At 38.7% G+C, this 23757-nt stretch overlaps 3 protein-coding genes across 3 annotated transcripts; all 3 read left to right on the top strand.

Annotated features, from left to right (window-relative positions):
• Positions 1-703: 703 nt before the first annotated feature.
• LOC116549022 (trace amine-associated receptor 3) lies at positions 704-1771 on the top strand. The gene has a single exon (XM_032274452.1). It carries the CDS (start codon positions 724-726, stop codon positions 1753-1755), a length of 1032 nt encoding a protein of 343 aa, XP_032130343.1. The 5' UTR covers positions 704-723; the 3' UTR covers positions 1756-1771.
• An 8397-nt stretch (positions 1772-10168) lies between these two features.
• LOC116549023 (trace amine-associated receptor 4-like) lies at positions 10169-11212 on the top strand. Its single transcript, XM_032274453.1, has one exon. The coding sequence runs from the start codon at positions 10169-10171 to the stop codon at positions 11210-11212; it is 1044 nt and encodes a 347-aa protein (XP_032130344.1).
• Positions 11213-22250: 11038 nt separating this feature from the next.
• Positions 22251-23368, top strand: TAAR5 (trace amine associated receptor 5). The gene has a single exon (XM_032274454.1). It carries the CDS (start codon positions 22294-22296, stop codon positions 23305-23307), a length of 1014 nt encoding a protein of 337 aa, XP_032130345.1. The 5' UTR covers positions 22251-22293; the 3' UTR covers positions 23308-23368.
• The last annotated feature ends 389 nt before the right edge of the window (positions 23369-23757 follow it).

Consider the following 23757-nt stretch of genomic DNA (forward strand, 5'->3'; position numbering starts at 1 on the left):
GGAAGGAGAATGACGAGTAGAAGACAGGAGAGGAGGGCAGAGGGTAGGACAGGTAGAGAGTGTAGCAAACAAAGAAGCTGTGAACCATTGACCCAGGTGCATGGTTTAACCTACGGCCACATGGCTGTTGAAAGCCACGTAGAAAAGCCATGTTTCATGGTACTGCATGCTTCAGCAGCAATATGCCATTTATAAAAACATTAGCACACTGTTCACAAATGAAGATTTCAAATTATCAGAAGAATGCCAAAAGAAAAGCTTTGGTATTTCACTTGGCTTTGGTGTATTATGTATTTTTTATGATGCAAGAAAAGAGTTTCTAGGAATGTGGCTGGTCAAAGTGAACGTTGACCAAAAATTCTTGAAAATCTCCCAATTCTTTACCAGGAATAAATCAGACAATAGATATTTCTATTTCATCCATCTATCCATCCATCTATCCAACATAGATGGATAGATGGATGAAATAGAATTAAATAGAATAACACAGGAAAGAACAAACAGTTGAAAATTTTCATTCTTCTAATGCAGCAAGTAACTCAGAAAGCAAACACAGTTAATATAATTTAAAATATTTAAATAAATTACAATTGAAGTGAATTAATAGCAGATAACTTTGAAAACTCTTGTACTGTTAGGAGCTGAAATTCACTGGGATCATTTTAAGAAGAGAAGAAACAGTGACTCATCCTCCTGGAAAGGAATTTCAAGTGATAAATCACCATGGATCTAACTTATATTCCCGAAGACCTATCCAGTTGTCCAAAATTTGGAAATAAATCCTGTCCTCCCATCAACCGCTCTTTTCATGTCCGGGTGATAATGTATTCGGTTATGTCTGGAGCCACGGTTATAACTATTTTTGGCAACTTGGTTATAATGGTTTCCATATCACATTTCAGACAGCTTCACTCTCCCACAAACTTTCTGATCCTCTCCATGGCAACCACGGACTTTCTGCTGGGTTTTGTCATTATGCCATACAGCATGGTGCGATCAGTGGAGAGCTGCTGGTACTTTGGGGATGGCTTTTGTAAATTCCACACAAGCTTTGACATGATGCTCAGCCTGACCTCCATTTTTCACCTCTGTTCCATTGCTATGGACCGATTTTGTGCTGTGTGTTACCCTCTACATTACACAACCACAATGACAAGCTCCACCATAAAGCGACTGCTGGCATTTTGCTGGTCAGTCCCTGCTCTTTTTTCTTTTGGTTTAGTTCTATCTGAGGCCAACGTTACCGGTATGCAGAGCTATAAGATACTTGTTGCTTGCTTCGATTTCTGTGCCCTTGCTTTCAACAAATTTTGGGGGACCATATTGTTCACTACGTGTTTCTTTACCCCTGGCTCCATCATGGTTGGTATTTATGGCAAAATCTTTATTGTTTCCAAACAGCATGCTCGCGCCATCAGCCATATGCCTGAAAACACAAGGGGGGAAGTGAAAAAACACTTATCCAAGAAAAAGGACAGGAAAGCAGCAAAGACCCTGGGTATAGTAATGGGGGTGTTTCTAGCTTGCTGGTTGCCCTGTTTTCTTGCTGTTCTGATTGACCCGTACCTAGACTACTCCACTCCCGTAATAATACTGGATCTTTTAGTGTGGCTCGGGTACTTCAACTCTACTTGCAACCCTCTCATTCATGGCTTCTTTTATCCATGGTTTCAGAAAGCCCTCAAGTACATAGTGTCAGGAAAAATATTTTGCTCCCATTCAACAACTGCAAATTTGTTTCCTGAAGCACATTAATAAAAAGCTGTTACAAAAGTGAATATAATATTGCATATGAGGTTGTTATTATTTTGACTTGCAGCACATACCTTAAATCCCCAGATCACTGCAAACATAATACTATTAAATTTCAGTAATCTCGGTAAGTGTACTAAAACCTACACAAGGGGTACATTCACTACCTTTGACCAGTAAATCAATTGCTTGTTAATTTGTTAATTGTTAACTCACTTCCAATCCACACTCACCGCTGACTGGTGGGGAAAAATGTACAAAAGAAATATAAAATATAGTTCAGAATAGGCTGGCCTGAATTTACATACATGAGACAATTAAAAAGCAATATAAGAAGTTTTTAAAAAGTGTTAGTGGTTTTGGTTCCTATCTGATACCACTCTAGGACTTCAGGAAAAGGAAAATTGTTGTGGCCTGTGGGCCCATGAAGAAAGTGTGCCTTAAGGTTGGCCTCTATTGTCAACTGCCCGCCTTATCATTTGTCTTGGGAGAATTGTTAACCATCATTTTATAAATTATTCAGTTATTTTCTGATACTTTTAGGCTCTCTACAAAGACTTTTCCATAGAAGAACCAGGTTGATTATGAATTACCATAAGCAATTTGAGCTTTTACCTTTGTGATTATTTACTTTGGGGTTTACACTTGAAATGACTTTCTGATTCCTGTTTCTCTAGCATCTTAATCCTCATGATATGTCTCCATGATTGGCCAGCAATCACAAGGCCCCTCCCTGTACAAACTGGATTAAGGAGCTCTCATGCGTGGGGTTTCAGATGACATTTTACCATTGGAAAGCTCCTGCAGGAGATCAGCTGGTGGAAGGAGGGTGAAATCGGGTACTTATCCCAGGCATCCTTTCTGCCATGTTGCCCTGGGGCTGGTTGTGTTCCTCTAGGAAAGGCCACCGGGAGCCCCTCTCCATGCAGTCATCCTCTCCGAATTCCCTTGACTGCCTCCTTCCCCTGCCACTTCTGGTCTAGCTGGAGTAGTGGTTCCTGCTATTGCTGCCCCTGGCTATGAGACTGCTTTTTGCTGGTTTCCTCAAACACTGCTGACACCACACCCTAGTAAATGGTCCTTTATTAAACTCTCCTCAATCACCCAGGTTGACTGTGCCATCTGTTTCCTGTTGGGCCTGATGAAGGTGGCTTTTCATTGCTCTCAGATAAAGTTCTGAAATTCTTCCCAAAGGTGCATCAAGTTTTGCACGTACTCAACTTGGTCTTGTTTGTCCTTCCACATCAAATCCCTCCTCCCTGCAGCACACGCCTCTGAAGTAATCACTGCCACCTCAGTCTTCACCCCATTTGCCCTATGTGGGGAGCTAGTCACCTTCCTCTTCCATTTGGCTAATTTCTCATTTTATTTTTAAGATCAGTTTGTCAGTTTGAGTCTTCTGTGTTCTTTTTGTGTATAGAAAAGATATGTTGGCCAGGCACAGTGGCTCAACCTGTAATTCCAGTACTTTGGGAGGCTGAGGCAGGCAGATCATGAGATTAGCAGATCGAGACCATGCTGGTAAACATGGTGAAACCCCATCTCAACTAAAAATACAAAAATTAGCTGGGCATGGTGGTGCACACCTGTAGTCCCAGCTACTCAGGAGGCTGAGGCAGGAGAATCACTTGAACCAGGGAAGCAGATGTTGCAGTGAGCAGAGATTGTGCCACTGCACTCCAGCCTGGCCAATAGAGCAAGACTCCATTTCAAAAAAAAAAAAAGAAAGAAAGAAAGAAAAGATACTTCAAGGTAATTTTGGCTTTTGTAACTAATATTTCATTTATAAAATGATATCGAAAAATCTAGCTCTTCTAAAATTTTACTTAACATGTAACTTTTATTTAACTTATAATTATAACTTATAAACAGAAGTTATTCTGTATGCAAATTTAGCAACTTTTAACACCTTTTAAGTGGCAGTTACAGACTAGTGAATTGAATTCCCTTAATATTTTATTTGAATTTATTAAAACACTCAAGTTTTCTTATTGATGATTTAATTATTAGACACATAAAATCTTCTATAATACTTAAATTATAAACTTAATGACTTACAAATACAGTGAATTTGAAGATTCCTAAAACTATAATATCTTTCATAAACATATTAAACTTCTCTTGTGCCTTTCAACTTAAAAATTATGTCTAGATCAATTATTTAATAATATATTCTAAGTGGTAATTACAAAGTTATTGTAAATATTTTAACATGTTAAATTTTCTTAAACATTATCAATATTATATATGCTAATTTGAATCTTGGTTGTTTTACATACTGTCACATATTAGAGGTTCATTTTATGTCAGTAAACATAGACCTGCCAAAGTTTTTGAAAAGTCTACAGAAGATTCTATTATTTGGAAGTATCCTAATTTATTTAACTAGATCCCTACTGTTTCTGATCTTTTGCTACAACAAATAATGTTACAATAAATATCCACAAACATATTTCTTTATGGGAATGCATCAGTAAATTCTGTGGTTGTTGGATTCTTTTGATATGTATTGCATTCAATCACAGAAGCACGTCCTCACCATATCTAATTGAAAAAGACATTAATAAAAATACAAGCATTTTTAAAAAACAATACAAGATTCTTGTATTATATCACTGCTTCTTCTGTAATTGAATGCAATATATATTTCTTGCTGCTCACCAAGGGGGATATAGAACAGAACGCAATGGTAAACCGGAATTAAACTCCGTCCTCCAGCCATCTGCATTCTGATGAGAGAAAATCAAACATGTGGACAAATGAATATATGCTTTGCAAGGCTTTCGGTCAATAAAGTAAAAGTAATGTTATTTAAATCATTTGAATTTTGCATTTAATTCAGATTTATTTCTTATTTAGTGTATGAGAAAAAATCCTATTAAAAATTCAAGACTTCAGTTTATGAGTACCTGTTAGTCTGGTTGGTGTGTTTTTTTTCCTTTCTTTCCTTGTCTCTCTCCCTTCCTTCCTTCCTTCCTTTCTTCCTTCTTCCTTCTCTCTCTCTCTCTCTCTTTTTTTTTTTTTTTACTTTACCCTTTATTTACTTTGTTCTTTTACCTTTATTCTATATTACTTTCTTCTTCTTTGGGGATGAGCAGTTAAGAGTGGTTTACTTGTATGGTTATCACAAGGAAAGACCATGTCTTTTTCATGTCCAAAGCATGTAACTTTTTTTCCTTTTACAAATTAACCTTTGTTGTTCCTACTTTTAGAAATCAGGAAATCCTGGAATTCCAGGAGTCATTTGTTCTCCGTGGAGCTCCAGCACTGCTGTCAGAGCAGCTCCCCCTGGTGGCCTGTTGGTGAGCTCAGAGCCTGTGCATTAAGCTGTCAGGCTGGGAGAGAATTGAGGAGTCATCTTCATGCAAAATCATTTTATTTAGCCAAATACCATTGAAACAGTTAGTTGTTTCCTGGACCTGGACCTGGTCAAATATGTAAAACCATTAATAGACCTTCTCCCTCAAGCAAGGCATGTAAATGTTTACATTATTCTCAAACTGTAAACAATAATGAACCAACTCTTTATGGAAAATAATTTAAACAACAACAACAATAACAATAATAATTTGCCTCTATAAGAGGACTCTTTCCAAGCTCCCGAGGAACCAGCTGTAGCCGGGTAGCATCCTTACCTCAGAAGTCAGAACACATTCTGAAGGGCCCCTGTTCTGTGCTTCTAGGTTCTGATAATCCAACCACTACTTCTTTCCCCAGTCTAGAGGGGTGGATGCCTCCTACAGTTACTATTAGTAGTGACCTCAGCAGGGTTTGTTTTGGTTTATTTTTTGTTTGTTTACAAATGCTTTTTGGTCTTTAAGTTTTCAAATGTATTTTAAAATAATTTTCTAAATTAATTTCTTTCTGTTGAGATAAAAATTATTCCTTTCTACTCTCCTGACTGGCCCCTGACTAAAGCAATCCAAATTTATAAAAATATACTATGAAGTAATTAGGACAGAAATTTGGAAAGAAAAGTTTAATAAACCAAGTTGAGTATATAAAGGAAATCCAACATCTTCCAGCCATCCCCATTCACAAAGGCATTTAATTTCATGAAGAATATCCTCAGAGGATATAATAAAGTTAGTCCTTACCAGCTGATTTAAATATGAATAATTTGTTTCTATTTCTATAAGAACAAGCTTTGGGTCTGGCGCAGTGGTGGCTCATGCCTGTAATCCCAGCACTTCGGTAGGCTGAGGTGGGCAGATCACCTGAGGTCAGGAGTTCAAGATCAGCATAGCCAACATGGTGAAACTGAAACCCTGTCTCTACTAAAAATACAAAAATTAGCTGGCCATGGTGTTAGGCGCCTGTAATCTCAGCTACTTGGAGGCTGAGGCAGGAGACTTGCTTGAGCCTGGGAGGTGGAGGTTGCAGTGAGCCAAGATCATGCCACTGCACTCCAGCCTGGGCAACAGAGAGGGATTCTGTCAAAAAAAAAAATAAATAAAAATAAAAAAGCTTTGCTGTTCTCCAAAGTGTTGTATATTATTTAAGTAAAAAAACTTTGTGGTGTTGATGAATAATAAAATTACCAATGGAAACTCCTTGAAGCTTAGTGTCTGGAATTATGGCACACTAACAGAAATGTCTTCCCCAGTAATCATGAAAATACCCTCACGGTGATGAAGAGTACTCTTTTCATCCAATTGTGTTGAAACCTTTGTTTTGCATTTAGCTTTGGCTAGGACCTTTATCTGAAAAATTATCAACTTAAAAGAACTGCAGTATGAAGGAATATCACTGACTTGTGCATGGTAGGAAAAAGAAAAGATATAAATGAGTTAAACTTTCACTAGAGATTAAAGACTTCATGGAATGAATGCATTAGCTAGCATTTGGTCATAAGTGGATGGAGCATGGGTTGGATTTCAACTAAATTTTCTTTTTCCTCTCTCCTGCCCTTCTTTCCTTCCTCTCTTCCTCCCTTCCTTCCCACTTTTTCATTCTTCCTATCTTTGGCCTTGTGTAAGGCTAGTCTGTGATGTCCCTCTGAGGTCATAGCAATGGTTGTACAGAATTGATGCTCCCTCTGAGGGCCATTTCTCTGGTGACTCAGTATAATCTCTTGCTGGCAGCACACTGAAGGTTGTGAAAAGACACGCTTGTCAAAAGCAGGATATAGGACACTGCCCCAAGAGGCATATTTTAGGCATAAATAATGGTAACAGCACAGCCTGCTAGGAGCCTACCTATAATAGTGTGGCCCCAAGTTCCTAGGAAATGAGCAGGGCAGACAACAAGAGAACACAGTGCAAACTTGCTTGGTAAGAAACTGTAGCATAATGGATAACTCACCTTCCAATCGTGTTAATTTCACCAACCTAATTAGCCAAATTTTGACAAGCCAAAGGAGAATATTAAATCAGATAGGTTTATTTTCTTTGTTTGCTATTTTTGCATGTTGAAAGATATCCCTCTTAAAATACTGAACCATAAAAATAAATCTGGGTAATCTTTTTTAAATTACTGAGATTTGAAAGAAACAATGAAGGGAAAACCCACGGCAAATCTTTCTTAAATCTAATTTACCAATAATTTCCCTCACTTATGCCACTATTGGTATGGGTAAGATATATCAAAGTAAGATAAAATCATTATTTTTGTGAAAATGGCTGCAGAAGTCGAGCGTTTAGGCTACGTAACCAGTAAGAGAAAAATCGTGCCTGGTAAAGCAGATGTGATATGTCCTCTCCTAGTTTTTTTCCTTTTATTTACAATGCATTGCTGAACTAGTTGAGCTATGTTTCCCCCTTCTTATTTGAGGGAAATACGTATACACTAATATACTTTCAGCGTTCTAGTACTGGAGAAAAAACTATTCCATAAATACCCTTTTCCTTGAAATGCCAATAACTGTTTACATTTTCAAAATTATTTCAGAGTTCTTGTTTATGCTTTATTAGTCTATAGTCTTCTTTCTTAAAGAACTACATTTGAACTAAAAAACTATGCAATTCTTACTCTTCTCTCCAGAATTGTCAATAAATGGTTCTTTCTACCTCCTAGAAGAAATAACTAATAATTTCCATAGGTGGTTGTTTGCCATGTTGTAATTAACTTAGAGCTTTGTTGCTGATGCTTGGGGAAATGTCACTGTTAAAAAGAGAAAAAGTCACAATAATATTCCATGATAAAAGTGAGATGCCATAAAGAGTTTAACTTTATTTTATTTGTTTTTTTAAAAATACCATATCCATCTTTTCTGAAGGCGAATCTCTAAAGAAAAGGAATCTCTGTTCTGTTAAGTTTTAAATAATAAACAAAACTCCAATTTGATTTAATTTCATAATCATTTCCCTTTAGCAAATCAGCAAGCCAGCAGTCATATTTGCATTTAGTTACTTGTTTTCCTAACTTTTTGCCAAGGCTTAAGATGGGAGTTTGAAATTATTTTTATCTTTGACATTACCTTAACAATTCACCCACGTAATAATTTTTAAAATATGTGTGTGTGTCTTACCCTATCTTCTTGTCTTAATCTCACACTTAAATGTTGAACCATTTCTCTAGTATATGCACCTGTAACATATGAGAGAACACTGTTAATTTCTAGAAATTGTTTCATGCCATGTTTTCCAAATAAATAAATAATTCACTGAACAAACCAAGGAGGTTAAACTATATTCTTTCAGTGATTAGGTTTTCAAACATGGAATTTAAAATTTTAAAAACTATATAATGAAACGTAAAATTTTGTATGGGCAATGTTCTGTTTATGAATATATAATGGCAAATGCTGAAGTGACTTTGTAGTTGTTAGCTATCTTAAAGATTGATTTTTAAAAGAATTGAAAAAGAATTGAGGAAAAGTTTTTAAATTACAAATGCAAAGGAGATAAAGAGCAAGCTAAATTTACCTTATTAAATAAAGTCTTAGATATTAAGATTTGATTATTTGCAGACTTTAGAGCTTTGGAACCAAAGTGGCAAGTAATCAAACAATGTATTCTGTGTATTCTGATTGCTAGTCTGCACTTTATAAAGGAGCTGAACACATCTTTGTTCTTTTTACATTTTATTTCTCTATGGCTTGGTTTTTCAAGTACAACTTAATTGTTTAACATGTGACTGGTATTTTTAAAAAAAAACTCTAAAGAAAAAATTGAGAAATCAAATTACTATATCCAGAGCAAATAAAATATGTCATAAAGTTAGCATTTCAAATAATACACAGATATTGGAAATAATTGCTAAGCTATTATAGCAAATAGTGAAAATAGTATTTTTAAAGATGCTTGTATTTTTATTAATGTCTTTTTCAATTAAATCTGGTGAGGTTGTGCTTATGGGTTCATTTTCCCAAAAGACCACTGAGTTTTTAACCTATTCTCAGGCCAAAGTCCATTTTGACTGGCCTTAGATCGCTTTGGTCCCCAGAATTGCACATCCAGCTCTGGCACTGGAAAAACGAATCAAACCATGTCATACTCTGGGAGGGTCATTCCTACTATTTTCATATTATAAGGGCAGCAGCATTAATGACACAAAATGATAGATTAAACAATGAGGACTCACACATACCACATTTGTTACAAATGTAAGACAAAGACAGTGGGAGAGGACCTCAATTTGAATTTGAATTCATGAATACAGCTGCTAAATGAAAGAAGATAAGCCACAGATTTATAGAATCTGTTATTTGTGGATTTTTTCTTTATATTTTTGGTTATTCATGTATAACTTTGTGATCCTTAGTATATTTTTAGTTTGCCATAATACAACTCAAACTCTAAAAACTATGTCATTCTCTGCATTGGAGACAGAAATGTTTCCTTAATTGAACAGCATGTCATAAGTGGCAGGATGGAAAGCATTACTGGCAAATGCTCACACATAAAGTTAAAAAAGAAGCATCAGCATAATCTTCAGGTCATAATTATTGTAAAGCTAAACATTAAATAATACTTCCACAGTTTTTGGTCATCCTTGAGGGGCTTTTATTGTTTAAAAAATATCCAATGTAAGTGGGACAGGAAAATCTCAATCTGCCTGCGGATGTGGAGTCCTGAGTGAGGTTAATATTGGGGCAACTGGAACATGCACTCACCTGTATTACTGGGAGGATGATGACCTAATAGCAATCCAGTTTTCTTTAGCCCCTTCCTATTCAAGGAGTGGTCCTTGGACTAACAACACTGGCATCTTCTGAGAGCTTGGATGCAGACTCTCAGCCCTACCCCAGAATCAGAATCTGTGTTTTTAAAACGATTCCTAGGTGATGTCTATGCATGCAAAGTTTTGGGAAACAGTGCTTCTGGTCAGTAGGGAATTTGTAATTGGATTGTACATGCAGCACTTAGTTTGTGCTACTGGTGATTTGTATTGCTTTACTGTGTCTTTCTTACACAGAACTGAGAGGAACACAGCCCTTTTGAACAAGATTCATAGCACCCACGAGACAAAGACAATGAATCTTCCTGACCCTCGGAATCCCTCAGCAGTACAATTTTGCTTTAGCTCAGTTAACAATTCGTGCCTTAGAAATGTGAGGCCAGTGCCGAGTGTCTGGGCCATGTACCTGGTCATGATTGGGGCTATAGTGATGACCATGCTGGGCAACATGGTCGTGATCATTTCCATTGCCCACTTCAAGCAGCTCCACTCCCCGACCAACTTCTTGATCCTCTCCATGGCCACCACTGACTTTTTGCTGAGCTGTGTGGTCATGCCTTTCAGTATGATCAGATCCATCGAGTCTTGCTGGTATTTTGGAGACTTCTTTTGCAAAGTCCACAGCTGCTGCGACATCATGCTCTGCACCACCTCCATTTTTCACCTCTGCTTCATCTCCGTTGACCGCTACTATGCAGTTTGCGACCCGTTGCAATATGTCACCAGAATTACGATCCCTGTCATAGAACTCTTTCTGCTCATCAGTTGGTCCATCCCCATCCTTTTTGCCTTTGTCCTGGTATTCTCAAAACTAAACATAATTGGTGCAGAAGAGTTCATTGCAGCCATTGACTGCACAGGTTTGTGTGTGTTAATATTTAATAAGCTCTGGGGGGTACTGGCCTCCTTTATAGCTTTCTTTCTCCCTGGGACAATCATGGTGGGAATTTACATACACATTTTTACAGTAGCCAGGAAGCATGCTAAGCAAATCAGCACAGGTTCTAGGACTAAACAGGCTGGGTCAGAAAGCAAAAAAAAGGCATCCTTTAAAAAAGAAAGCAAGGCCACGAGGACCTTAGGCATAGTCATGGGAGTGTTTGTGTTATGCTGGCTGCCCTTCTTTGTCTTGACAATCACAGATCCTTTCATTAATTTTACAACCCCTAAAGATCTGTACAATGTCTTCCTGTGGCTAGGCTATTTCAACTCCACTTTCAATCCCATTATATATGGCATGTTTTATCCTTGGTTCCGCAAGGCATTGAGGATGATTGTCACAGGCTGGATCTTCCACCCTGACTCTTCCACCATAAGCCTGTTTCCTGCCCATGCTTAGGCTGTGTTCCTCATTCAATAGGACTCTTTTCTGGTGGGGAATCTTTGATGCCCCTTCTCCACACAAGTACCGGCATGGATTGACTGGATAAGGAGATATTTCTCGGTGGCGTAATGAACATCTAGGTAGGAGTCATAGAGCTAGCCTTCCAGGTATACTAAAGCTACTGAAGTGGTCCTTTTTGGGGCTTTTGAGAAAGACAACTCCAATAAAAAGAATCTCTCCCAAGCCTTGCTGACTCCTGAGATTCCAAATTACAGATCTAGAATTTTACTCCTTTGGCTTAAATCATGTGGAGATTTTCTCACTTTAACTTGAAAACATCAGATGCAAAAGCAAAGTTGGTTTCCGCAATCATTGACAGCCATGTATATCTGAGTTTATCTAAATCTTTCTTATTTTTTTATTATTTTTTTTTGAGACGAAGTCTCAGCCTGTTGCCCAAGATGGAGGATGGAGTGCAGTGGCACAATCTGGGCTCACTGCAACCTCCATATCCCGGGTTCAAGTGATGCTCCTGCCTCAGCCTCCCTAGTAGCTGGGACTGCAGGCACACGCCACCATGCCTGGCTAAGGCTAATTTTTGTATTTTTAGTAGAGAAGGGGTTTCACTATGTTGGCCAGGCTGGTCTTGAACTCTTGACCTTGTCATCTTCCTGCCACGGCCTCCCAAAGTGCTGGGATAACAGGTGTGAGCCACTGCGCCTGGCCTGAGTTTAATCTAAATCTCTCTTGAGATTGTTAATGCTTGTTAGGGGAGTGGGAGAGAGCCTAGGCATACGGGAAGCCTGAGTTATGCAGCATGCTAGTGACATGGAAGGGGAGAAAAATGCAGACAGCTGCAGTTACTTCCAATTTTATTGATTTTGGCTTAAACCCTTTTTCAGAAAGAATTGATATGAGATTTACAGTATTTGTTAAAATTGGACTGTCTTACTAAATAAGATAAATGAATATAGAGTTTAGGAAAATATTCTTTCTGTCAATATACACTTTTGATCTATGTATGTAGGCAGCCTTTGTGTACATATGCTGGGACGTGTCCATGTCATTGCATGTGTGTGTACACATATTCGTTATCCTCGCACATGGAACTTTACAAGGGTGTCCATAAACATTAGCTCAATTGTTTCTCAAAACAGCTCCATGTGCTAGGAGATAGCTCCATCTCCTAGGCTAGGCCAAGGAGAGTGAAGCAGCCATTTTCATTCCTAAACCAAATCTCCTCTTCCCAGTATTCATCTAAGTTGAGCAGAGTAGCCATTATCTCGGGGGGAATGGTGACTTCCATGATACTTGCTCCCTGTATTAAAAGCCACTCAGTTCAATGAACATTTATTGAGAACCTACTATGTGCTAAGTGTTGCTCTAATTGCCTGTGGTTCAGAGATAGATAAAACGTAAACCCTGGCCTCAAGGGAATTTTGACTTCATAGGAGAGACCTTAGCTGCTCAGTTACACTACAGGGTAACGTGTATTACGACGGAGCCAAGCACAAGAAGCCAAGAGAGCATGGCAGAGGAAAATGTAGCCTGGCGTGGGGTTGTGGAGAGACTGCCTGCATTTTTGACCAAAGGACTGTAGCATCAGGTTTGATAAGGGAACCAGAGCCTCTATTAGAGTCAAGGGAAAGCTGGGAAAGTGGAGTTAGAGCATCAGCGAAGGGGTCACTAAGCCAACTTCCTCAAGTTCAGCATGAGGAAGCAAGCTTGAGCCAGTACTTTCACCCACTGAAGTGAAACTGCAAAGACAGGGTGTGTGGCAAAGTTTGTGGTGAGCTGTTGCCCCTGGGTAGCTACAGCTCTGTGGTCCTTACCCGGGAATTCAGTGGTAGACCTGGGACCACTGTTGCTTAGCAATGTTAGCAGACAGGAAGGAGAGTTGAGAGCGGAGTGGAGCTAGGCCAGGGAGTGAGGCTGAGAGGACACGTGTCAGCTTTCTCTGTCCATCATAGCATCTTCCTGCGAACACCCTCAGGAGAATGGCCACAGCTTCATGTCTGCTTTCCAAATCTCACAAACATTCCTCTAACCTGGAATAAAATCCGGAAAGAGATTCCGGGTGATGCAGTTCTCAGCTTAAGGTGTCACAGCACGACTCATTACCATAAGTCAAATAAAGGAAACAGCAAGGTATCTGTGTGGGAACGGAAAAAGTTCAGCCATGCTGAACTAGGAGAAGTCACAAGGATGCTGGGGAGCACCTAATGTGCTCTGCTAAAAAGCTGGACTTGGTCCATTCAGTGTGTGGGAGGCATTAAGATAGATGAACATTTTCAATACTAGATCTTTTTGATTAAAAAAAAACTTTTTGTGGGTACATAGCAGTTGTGTATATTTACGGGGTACATGAGATGTTTTGATACTTACCCAGCAGCGGAATTGCTGAATTCTATGGTTGCTCTATTTTTAGTTTATTCAGGACCCTCCAAACTGTTCTCTGTAGTGGTTTTACTAATTTACATTCCTGCCAATAGTGTGCGAGGGTTCCCTTTTCTCCACATCCTCACCAGCATTTTTTATAAGCCATTTTAACTGCGGTGAGATGATATCTTATTGTAGTTTTGATTTGCATTTATCCTATAACCAATGATGTTGAGCCCAAGACTAGATTTTAACTGTCTTTCTCCCTACCAAATTATAATGTTCTGGTTCTAATAGACAGACCTATGAATGAAGAGATGCAAATGAAATAACTCAGTATAAATATAATACATAATAAAATACAAGATGACACTACTTCTCTAGGACTATTACCAAGCTAGGAAACAGCTACATATACCATGTATTAGCTGCTTCAGTCTCTCATACTGCATTATAAAAATGACCCCTGTGGGCTCTTGAATGACCTTTGAGATAACCGATTGGCTTATATAAGGGAAGAAGACTGGAAGAAAATATATGGCAATAGGAACTGGTTTCCTGGACAGTCTGTCTAATGATCTCACTGCAGGAGACATTGTAGGGTCCACTTCATGGTCGCAGCCCAATCTCTGTCACCATAGAGCTATGCTTTCAAAACCTAATCATGCTTCTTTTCAACACGCAACTAACAAGACCCAGGGATACTCAGCAGAAGCTCTTTGTGGATAAGAGGGAATGAAATTGTTGCAAAGATGGAAAGGTGATTGTTCAAGACTTGCATCTTTTTGAGGTATAGTAAGTAGAAAGGGCGTGGGTTTTGGAGTAAAACAGATCCAAGTTCCAACTTGGCTAATTCCTCAGTGAATGACCTTGGACAACTTGCCTTGCCTTTGTGTGCCTTCCCTTCCTAATCAGCAAAACAAGAACAATAAGCCTTCTCTGCTGCTGAGGGGCTCAGTGGGCTTTGCAAACAAGAAACAGCCAATATATTCTTAACATTATTAATATTTTTCTCTCAAAGATTTTTAAAAGCCACTTCTTAACAGAAAAGATGTTTCCTTATAAAAGTGGGTTAGACCTTATATAGACTTAATAGTTTTAAAATATGAAACAAGGGATTGAGCTAATACATGCATTCAAATGTGAGTTTTGTTGAAAATTTATTTTTATTTTCATTCAGAAAGTTTGCTAATAGCTTTTTATCATGTTTAAATTTTATTTATAGTTCTAACTGGAAATGTAAAATCTCTGTGAATGATTGAAAAGACAGTGTATTACTTTATTCTTGCACTGCTATAATGAAATACCTGAGGCTGGGTAACTTATACATAAGAAGTTTAATTGGCTCGTGGTTCTGCAGGCTTTACAGGAAGCATGGCTGGGGAGGCCTCAGGGAACTTACAATTGTGGCAGAAAGCAAAGGCACATCTTACGTGGCTGAAGCAGGCGGAAGAGGCGGGAGGAAGGTGCTACACGCTTGTAAATAACCAGATCTCATGATAACTCACTCTCAAGAGAACAGCACCAAAGGGGAAATCTACCCCCATGATCCAGTCCCCTCCCACCAGGCCCCACCTCCAACACTAAGGGTTACAATTTGACGTGAGATTTACATAGAGACACAGACCCAAACCATATCAGACAGATTTTGAGGAATCAAGAACTATTCTGTCCTGTGTGCTGTCAAAGGCATGCAAAGGCTGTCCATAGACAACATGCTATAGTAAGAGAGTCTCTGAGCCTGGGTGAGGCGTGCCAGTTTGAGCTTGTACTAGGAACACTTCCATCTGGCTTCATAATCTCAGGTTATCATAATTAGCATAGTCTCATTATAATTTATTTTGTTAAAGTTGTCGGTAATTGGAAAATAAATTTGGTTTCTAGAATTTGATAGTAACACTCCAGACCATAAACAAGAATTGAGTAACAATTTCTAAATATTCCATAAAACATTTTCAAATGCTTATGAAAAATAAAAATTTCCCAAGTATGCATGGGTGTATTCAAAATTAGAAGGAGCTAGGCTATCTAGACTAATTTTTAGTCTGGGGTATTTCTCTAGCAGATTTCATGCACAGCTAATAGTACAAAGACTATATTGCTACTGGTTAGGGGGCCTGGGACAAAGTTTAATATCTGAGCACGCCCAAGACCCATTCTTCTTTCTTGAACTACAAATATAGACTTTTTTTTTCCCTTCGGTAAAAGTTATACAGGCTTATTACAAAGAACAAAATAAAACTTCAAGTACTCCAGAAAAATACAATGAAGGAGGTAATTCCAAAACCAACCAGAGATCAGCTGTCAACTTTCTCCTTGAATATATGAACTCACAGAGATTGATTTTGCTAATTTCGCTTTCTGTCTTTTGATATCTGTCTGTTTTACTCAGCAAACTGTCATAAATATATTAGTCAACAGCAATAGAACTATATCATTAATTTTAATGATTGCAAAATACCTTATTGCGTGAATTGTACTATAGTTACCATAGTTTGTTTAATCCATCCCCTATTGGAGAACATTCAGGCTATTTCCATTTTTTACTACTATTAATAGTGCGCCACAGAATATCCTTTAGCATGCTTAATTTGTCTTGTTTGATCATCTCCCTGGGATATATTCCTCGAATTTGTAATGCTGGTTCCAAGAATTCATTATAAGATACATGTTACATCCACTTCCTCCCCTTGTTCGAAAGGATTTAAGAATGGCTTACATGAATGTATACAAGAAAAAGAGAATTGACCAGATTGTTTTTTTAAGTACGTTTATAAAAAAATGAAAATAGAACAAAGTGGGAAATGAGACTAGGAAAGGCAATATGAGGACACTGGAACCAAGAATGGCTCAAGGCCGTCGGACTCAGTCAAATGCACCGGGAGATTAATTCGAGGTTCCTGACTCCTGGGCCTATGCTCTTCTCGTGAGTCTCACAACCATCCTCTCTGTGCTTCCTCTCTGCTCTTCTGAAACTGCCTCCTAGATCCCCATTACTCATGTGCTACCTTGGAGGGTCACAGGCCCTTCTGTTCAAAAAAACCTCTCCTAGAGCAGCAACGTAACTTCTTTTAATTGTATTGTAAATTGACACGTAATAATTGTACATATTAATGGGGTGCACGAAAACATTGTGTAATGACCAAATTAAGATATTTAGCATATTCATCACTTCAAACATTTATCATTCCTTTGTGGTGAGAACATTCAAAGTCCTCTTTTCTAGTTGTTTTGAACATACAATATTGTTAATCATAGTCACCCTACTGAGAAACAGAACACCAGAACTTGTTTCTCCTAACTGTAACTTAGTACCCATTCACCAGTTTCTCCTTACCATCCACTCCTCCCTACACTCCCCAGCCTCTGATAACCACTATTCTATTGTGACCTTCTATTAGATCAGATTTTTAGATTCCACCAATGACTAAGACTGTGATATTTGTCTTTCTGTGCCTGGCTTGTTTCACTTAACATAATGTCCTCCAGGTTTATCCATGTTGCTACCAATATTAGGATTTCATTCTTTTTAAATGGCCATTTAGTATTCTGTATACATGCCATATTTTTTAATCCACTAATCCATTGATGGCCACTTAGGTCGATTCCAAATTTTGGCTATTGTGAATAGTGCTGCAATAAACATGGAGTGCAGATACTCTTCAACATAGTGACTTAATTTCCTTTGGATAAATACCCAGTAGTGTCATTGCTAGATCATATAGGTGTTCAATTTTCTAATTTATGAGGTACCTTCAGGTTGTTATCCACAATGGCTATATTAATTTATATTCACACCAACAGTATATAAGTGTTCTCCTTTCTTCACTCCATGCAAGCATTTGTTATTTTTTGCATTTTTTAATAATAGCTATGCTAATTGGGACAAAGTGATATCTCATTGTGATTTTGATATGCACATCCCTGATAATTAGTCAGCAGTCCCCAACCTTTTTGTCACCAGGGACCAGTTTTGTGGAAGATAATTTTTCCACAAATGGGGTTGTGAGATGATGGTTTCAAGATGAAACTGCTCCACCTCAAGCCATCAGGCATTAGATTCCCATAAGGATCACTCAACCAGATCCCTCGCATGCACAGTTCACAACAGGATTTGTGCTCTTATGAGAATCTAATGCCACCGTTGATCTGAGAGGAGGCAGAGCTCAGGTGGTAATGCTCGCTTGCCACTGCTCACCTCCTGCTGGGCAGCCCAGTTCCTAGCAGGCCACAGACGAGTACCATTATCAGTGCCATTATAAGACATATGCTACTTCCCCCTCCATTCGTTGTTCCAAAAGGATTTTGGAACTCTGGTCCATGGCCCAGGGATTAGGAACTGGTACCAATCTGAGGCCCCAGAGTTGAGTACCTTTGAATTAGTGATGCTGAGCATTTTTAATGTATCTATTGGCCATTTGTATGTCTTTGATTTTTTTTTAAGAAATGTCTGTTTCAGTGTTTTGCCCATTTCTTAATTGGATTATTTGCTTTTTCTACTACTGAGCTGCTTAAGTTCCTTACCCCTTTTCAAATGCAGAGTTTGCAAGTATTTTCTCCCATTCTGCAGGTTGTCTCTTCATTCTGTTGTTTGCTTTCTTTGTTGCGCAGGAGCTTTTTAGTTTGATGCGGTCCCATTTGTCTAGGTTTGCTTTTGTTGCCTGTGCTTTTGAGTTCTTACCTAAAAAATTTTTGGTCAAGCCAAGGTCATCAAGTGTTTCCCCTATGCGGTAGTTTCAGGTCTTACATATATTAATTCATTTTGAGTTGATTTTGTATACTGTGAAATATAGGGGTCTAATTTCATTTTTCTGCATGTGAATATCACATTTTCCCTGTATCATTTATTGAAAGGATTTTCCTTTCTCCAGTGTGTGTTCTTGACTGTCAAAAATCAGTTGGCTGTAAGTACATAGATTTATTTCTGTGTTCTCTATTCTTTTGCACTGGTACATGCATCTATTTTAATGCCAGTAGCATACTACTTGGGTTATAACAGCTTTGTAACATATTTTGAAGTCAGGTAGCATGATGCCTCCAGATTTGTTCTGTTTACTCAAGATTGCTTTGGCTATTCATGGTCTTTTGTGGTTCCATATTAATTTTAGGATTACTTTTCTATTTATCAGAGAAATGTTACTGGTATTTTAATAAGACTGTATTGAATTTGTAGATTACTTTGGGTAGCATGAACATTTTAACAATATTAATTATTCCAATCCATGAACATAGAATATCTTTCCATTTATCTGTGTCCTCTGCAATTTCTTGCAGCAGTGTTTTATATTTTTTACTGAAGATATCTTTCACCTCTTTGATTACATGTATTCCTAGGTATTTCATTTTTTGTAGCTATTGTAAGTAGGATTGCTTTCTTGATTTTCTTTTTCAGATAGTTTGCTATTAGTATGTAGAAACACTGATTTTTATAGGTTGATTATGTATCCTGCAGCTTTATTGAATGTATTTATTAGTTCTAATAGTTTTTTGGTGGAGCCATTAGAGTTTTCCATTAACATATATATGATCATGTAATAACAGCGCCACTTCTAAAATGGGTTGCTCCCCATGTCTCATAACAGATTTAGTACCTGAGTATTAGGAGAAAAGCTGCTGATAAAAGTCACACTATGTGAGTGATTTATTCATAGCATTCTTACAATTTTAGTTTGTCCAGGGGCTAATCAATTACTTTCCATTTGTCTCTCGTGTGACTAATAACTTGGGAAAGTTAACAGTTATCGGTACTAGATATCTATTCAAACTCTTGTCTACCCAACTTAGCTTTCTACATGCCAGAGACTGCACTTTATGAATCTTAACTCGCTAATACTCACAACAAAATGGTGACATAGATAATGTGTTATATTCAATTAATAGATGGGAAAACTGGACACAGTGGTGTTTGTTAAGTAATCTGAGACTTAGAGATCATACTAGAATATATGTTGGTCAATAGCGATAGAACTATATCATTAATTTTAATGATTGCAAAATACCTTATTGCGTGAATTGTACTATAGTTACCCTAGTTTGTTTAATCCATCCCCCTACTGGAGAACATTCAGATTATTTCCATTTTTTTACTGCTATTAATAGTGCCCCACAGAATATCCTTTAGCATGCATAGTTTGTCTTGTGTGATCAAGAAACAGTCTGTAAAATTCTGCATTTTCAAATACATTTGTGTTACATATTCCATTTAAGTAGGTTTGATGTAATCTATCTCAGAACCAAAAACCCTTCTCTGGCTGAGAACGTTGGCTTACACCTGTAACCCCAGCACTTTGGGAGGCCGAGACAGGTGGATCTTGAGGTCAGGAGTTCAAGACCACTCTGATCAACGTGGTGAAACCCTGTCTCTACTAAAAATAAATACAAAAAGTAGCCAGGCATGGTGGCCCGTGCTTGTAATCCCAGCTACTCGGGAGGCTGAGGCAGGCAATTGCTTGAACCTGGGATGCGGAAGTTGCAGTGAGCCGAGATTGTGCCACTGCAGTCCAGCCTGAGATACAGAGCAAGACTCTGTTTCAAAAAATAAAAAATAACAACAATAAAAAAAACCCAAAAACTTTTCTCTCTTTTCTTCTTCAATCCTATTCCAGCTGCAAGACATTTGTTTGTATTTTTCACAGGTTCTTGATCAAATAAAATATAAAGCCATAGGACTCCTTAGCCAATTATACGTGGATTATGACTTTTAAGCTAAAGGGGTTTCAAGGTACAGAGTAACGCAATATCCTTCCTTGGTCTGATTAAGTTCTGGAGCCAGAAATCTATTTCCACACACACGAAGTTGGCAAAAGGCAAGATTCCAGCAGTCATCAGGCTATAGGAAGCTTTGCTTTAGAAAACACTGGGTTTAGCCCTGCATTTGTAGAGAAAAGAGAGGTGCATACCAATCTCCTTTCTTCTTTTTGACCTCCCCACCTTCTCTTCCAGGCCCCTCTGGCAGATGTAATTTGGTGTCCCCTCTAGCATTCTGTCATTTTTACAACTTATTTTGACTGATATTGTGAAATGGTTTCTCTGTAACTATAAAGAGGCATGTCAGCTTCTAAGATATCAACAGGCAGAAAGAAGAACATGATTCAACATGTTATTTTCCTTGATAATATCCCATGAAATCAAGTTACACAGGTGTAATTATACATACTCTTACCAATGGGTATTCAGAGGGAGAGGATAGGCGATGGCCCAGGAAAGGATGAAACAGGAATTTAACTCTTCTTTCAGGTGAACTGTTTCATTTACCATGCTTTCTTTCACCATCACAAAATACAGAGCTCAAAAAACACACAATGATCAATCCCGTGTGGAAGCCACAAAGCACCCCTTCATGAACCAAAAAACTCAATTATTCTCAACTATTTCTCATGTTGACAGAAATGTACACAAATAATCCTAAAGCAGGAGAGAAATAAGCAACTCCCTAAAAAAGAAATTAGAGAAGATATAGCAACCATCAGCAGGCAAGAATACCTTCAAAACATCCCAGAACTGAAGAGTTAAAAAAGAATATGTACATCCAGTGCCTTTATTTTCTCTCTAATTAATTGTCAGGGTAAGTGACTCTGCATTGAGGAGGAAATTTAAACAACTGAGACTTGCAAATAGTGCAAACTAGGTCCCATGGTGCCTCTTCACAGCTTATTTGTATCATAGCACATGGAGGAGTAGTTTCTATTGAGAGTATAAAATCATTAACTGATGGCACATCTGTCATTATGGCCAACAGAAGAGTACTCTAACACTCCCTATGTCCACCTGCTCCCAGAAACATTCCTTCCCAGAAGGGATTCTGATTCCTACCTGTGTAAGTAGCTTAGAAACCCTGAATTCAATATATTAGGACTTTGTTAATAGTTCACAGACTTATGTGAAGATATTAAGTAGATAAAGTCCTTTTGCATATAGCGTAGTTTTATCAAGATGTGTAAACACTTTGTGTTATCACCGTAAAATGTGCAACATTTAAAACTAAAGTAGAGCAATTTCTGCTCTTTTAAATATTAATATTTGCATGCTGAATTCTTCTCTTGGGAAGAGTTGACATGTAACTAAAAATCTTAATCTGCTGATTTTATTGTCAATGTAGGTAATTCTTAAGGAGAGAAGCTAGAAGTTACACTTTTTGTAAGGAATAATTTATTAACAAGAATTAATTGGTCACTTGGTTCAGATCATTGCTTTAAATTTCACTTTACATTTGACAGAAGTACCTTATAAAAATGTAAGAGACATCCTCTATTACTTAATACCATCTACTGATATAATCAGGGTTTCTTTGAGGAAGCATTCAGTTTACATCCTTCTTTTCTTTCTTTAAGAATACTATCTACACTAGTGTTTTTTGTTTTTTTTTTTGTACTTTAGGTTCTGGGGTACATGTGCAGATCATGCAGGATTGTTGCATAGGTGCATACATGGCAAGGTGGTTTGCTGCCTTCATCCCCCCGTCACCTACACTAGTTTTAAAGTGCCTAGTCATATAAACCAGGGCTGGCAGAAGAAACTCTTATGAAACCTTGAATACCATGCTGCATTTGACTTTCAGGGCACATTTGATTCAGTACCCAGGGACACCGTATTAGCTTCCAAATTGTACTTTCATTTCTTCTTCATTTCATATCGTGATTGTTTAGCAGACTTTTTTTTTTCGCCCCCGAGTGGAGAAGGTGGGCAGTTCCCCGAGAGAGGAAGCACAGAAATCGTAAATGAGAGCTGTCTTCATTCAAGGTGCTCAAGAACACCCTGCGGCATTCTGCTACCAAGTGAATGGGTCTTGCCCCAGGACAGTACATCCTCTGGGCATCCAGTTGGTCATCTACCTGGCCTGTGCAGCAGGCATGCTGATTACCGTGCTAGGGAATTTATTTGTGGCACTTGCTGTGTCCTACTTCAAAGCGCTTCACACACCCACCAACTTCTTGCTGCTCTCCCTGGCCCTGGCTGACATGTTACTGGGTCTGCTGGTGCTGCCCCTCAGCACCATTCGCTCAGTGGAGAGCTGCTGGTTCTTTGGGGACTTCCTCTGCCGCCTGCACACCTACCTGGACACCCTCTTCTGCCTCACCTCCATCTTCCATCTCTGTTTCATTTCCATTGACCGCCACTGTGCCATCTGTGACCCCCTGCTCTATCCCTCCAAGTTCACCGTGAGGATGGCCCTCAGGTACATCCTGGCAGGGTGGGGGGTGCCCGCAGCATACACTTCCTTCCTCCTCTACACAGATGTGGTAGAGACAAGGCTCCGCCAGTGGCTGGAAGAGATGCCTTGCGTGGGCAGTTGCCAGCTGCTTCTCAATAAATTTTGGGGCTGGTTAAACTTCCCTTTGTTCTTTGTCCCCTGCCTTATTATGATCAGCTTGTATGTGAAGATCTTTGTGGTTGCTACCAGGCAGGCTCAGCAGATTACCACATTGAGCAAAAGCCTGGCTGGGGCTGCCAAGCGTGAGAGAAAAGCTGCCAAGACCCTGGGCATTGCTGTGGGCATATATCTCTTGTGCTGGCTCCCCTTCACCATAGACACGATGGTAGACAGCCTCATTCACTTTATCACACCACCACTGGTCTTTGACATCTTTATCTGGTTTGCTTACTTCAACTCAGCCTGCAACCCCATCATCTATGTGTTTTCCTACCAGTGGTTTAGAAAGGCACTGAATCTCATGCTGAGTCGGAAGATCTTCTCATCGCATACACGCATTGCTGATTTGTATCAAGAATGATTCCTTCTACTAAATGAAGGCAAGGAGTAGGACCTCATAGGAAGGATGAGTGGGCTGTGTGGTGTTGAGCTTGTGAGCATGCTTCCAGGGCACCATGGGTTAAGCAGAGGAAAAAGACAAGCTCCTTAATTTGGAAAGAGATGAAGCTTCCCCCTCATTCAATGTTTTTGTAGTGCATTGGAGGAAAAGGAGAGCATGAAACCATCTTAATATCCACTGGATAAGCCAGAACACTGTGCACATGCTTGGTTCCTAGTTCATTGCTTCCTTGAAACAACTAAGATGCAAAGATGGAAGGAACAGAGCACTGAGGTCTGGCTTTCTGAGTTCTTACACTGGTTCTGCCACATGGAGCAGCCAGGAGAGATTTCAACAATCTTTGAATTCTCCCTCCTCCTGCCACAGAGTTTTCCCATTAAAAATTAGGGGTCTGTACTATTTCCTTTCTAC

Source organism: Sapajus apella, unplaced genomic scaffold (genome assembly GCF_009761245.1).
Source record: "Sapajus apella isolate SASKATOON/1434 unplaced genomic scaffold, GSC_monkey_1.0 scaffold6, whole genome shotgun sequence".
Classification (NCBI taxonomy): Eukaryota; Metazoa; Chordata; class Mammalia; order Primates; family Cebidae; genus Sapajus; species Sapajus apella.

Excerpts from the sequence above, each read along its gene's own strand:
- LOC116549022 (XM_032274452.1), top strand. The coding sequence starts at position 724 with ATGGATCTAACTTATATTCCCGAAGACCTATCCAGTTGTCCAAAATTT.
- LOC116549023 (XM_032274453.1), top strand. The coding sequence starts at position 10,169 with ATGAATCTTCCTGACCCTCGGAATCCCTCAGCAGTACAATTTTGCTTT.
- TAAR5 (XM_032274454.1), top strand. The coding sequence starts at position 22,294 with ATGAGAGCTGTCTTCATTCAAGGTGCTCAAGAACACCCTGCGGCATTC.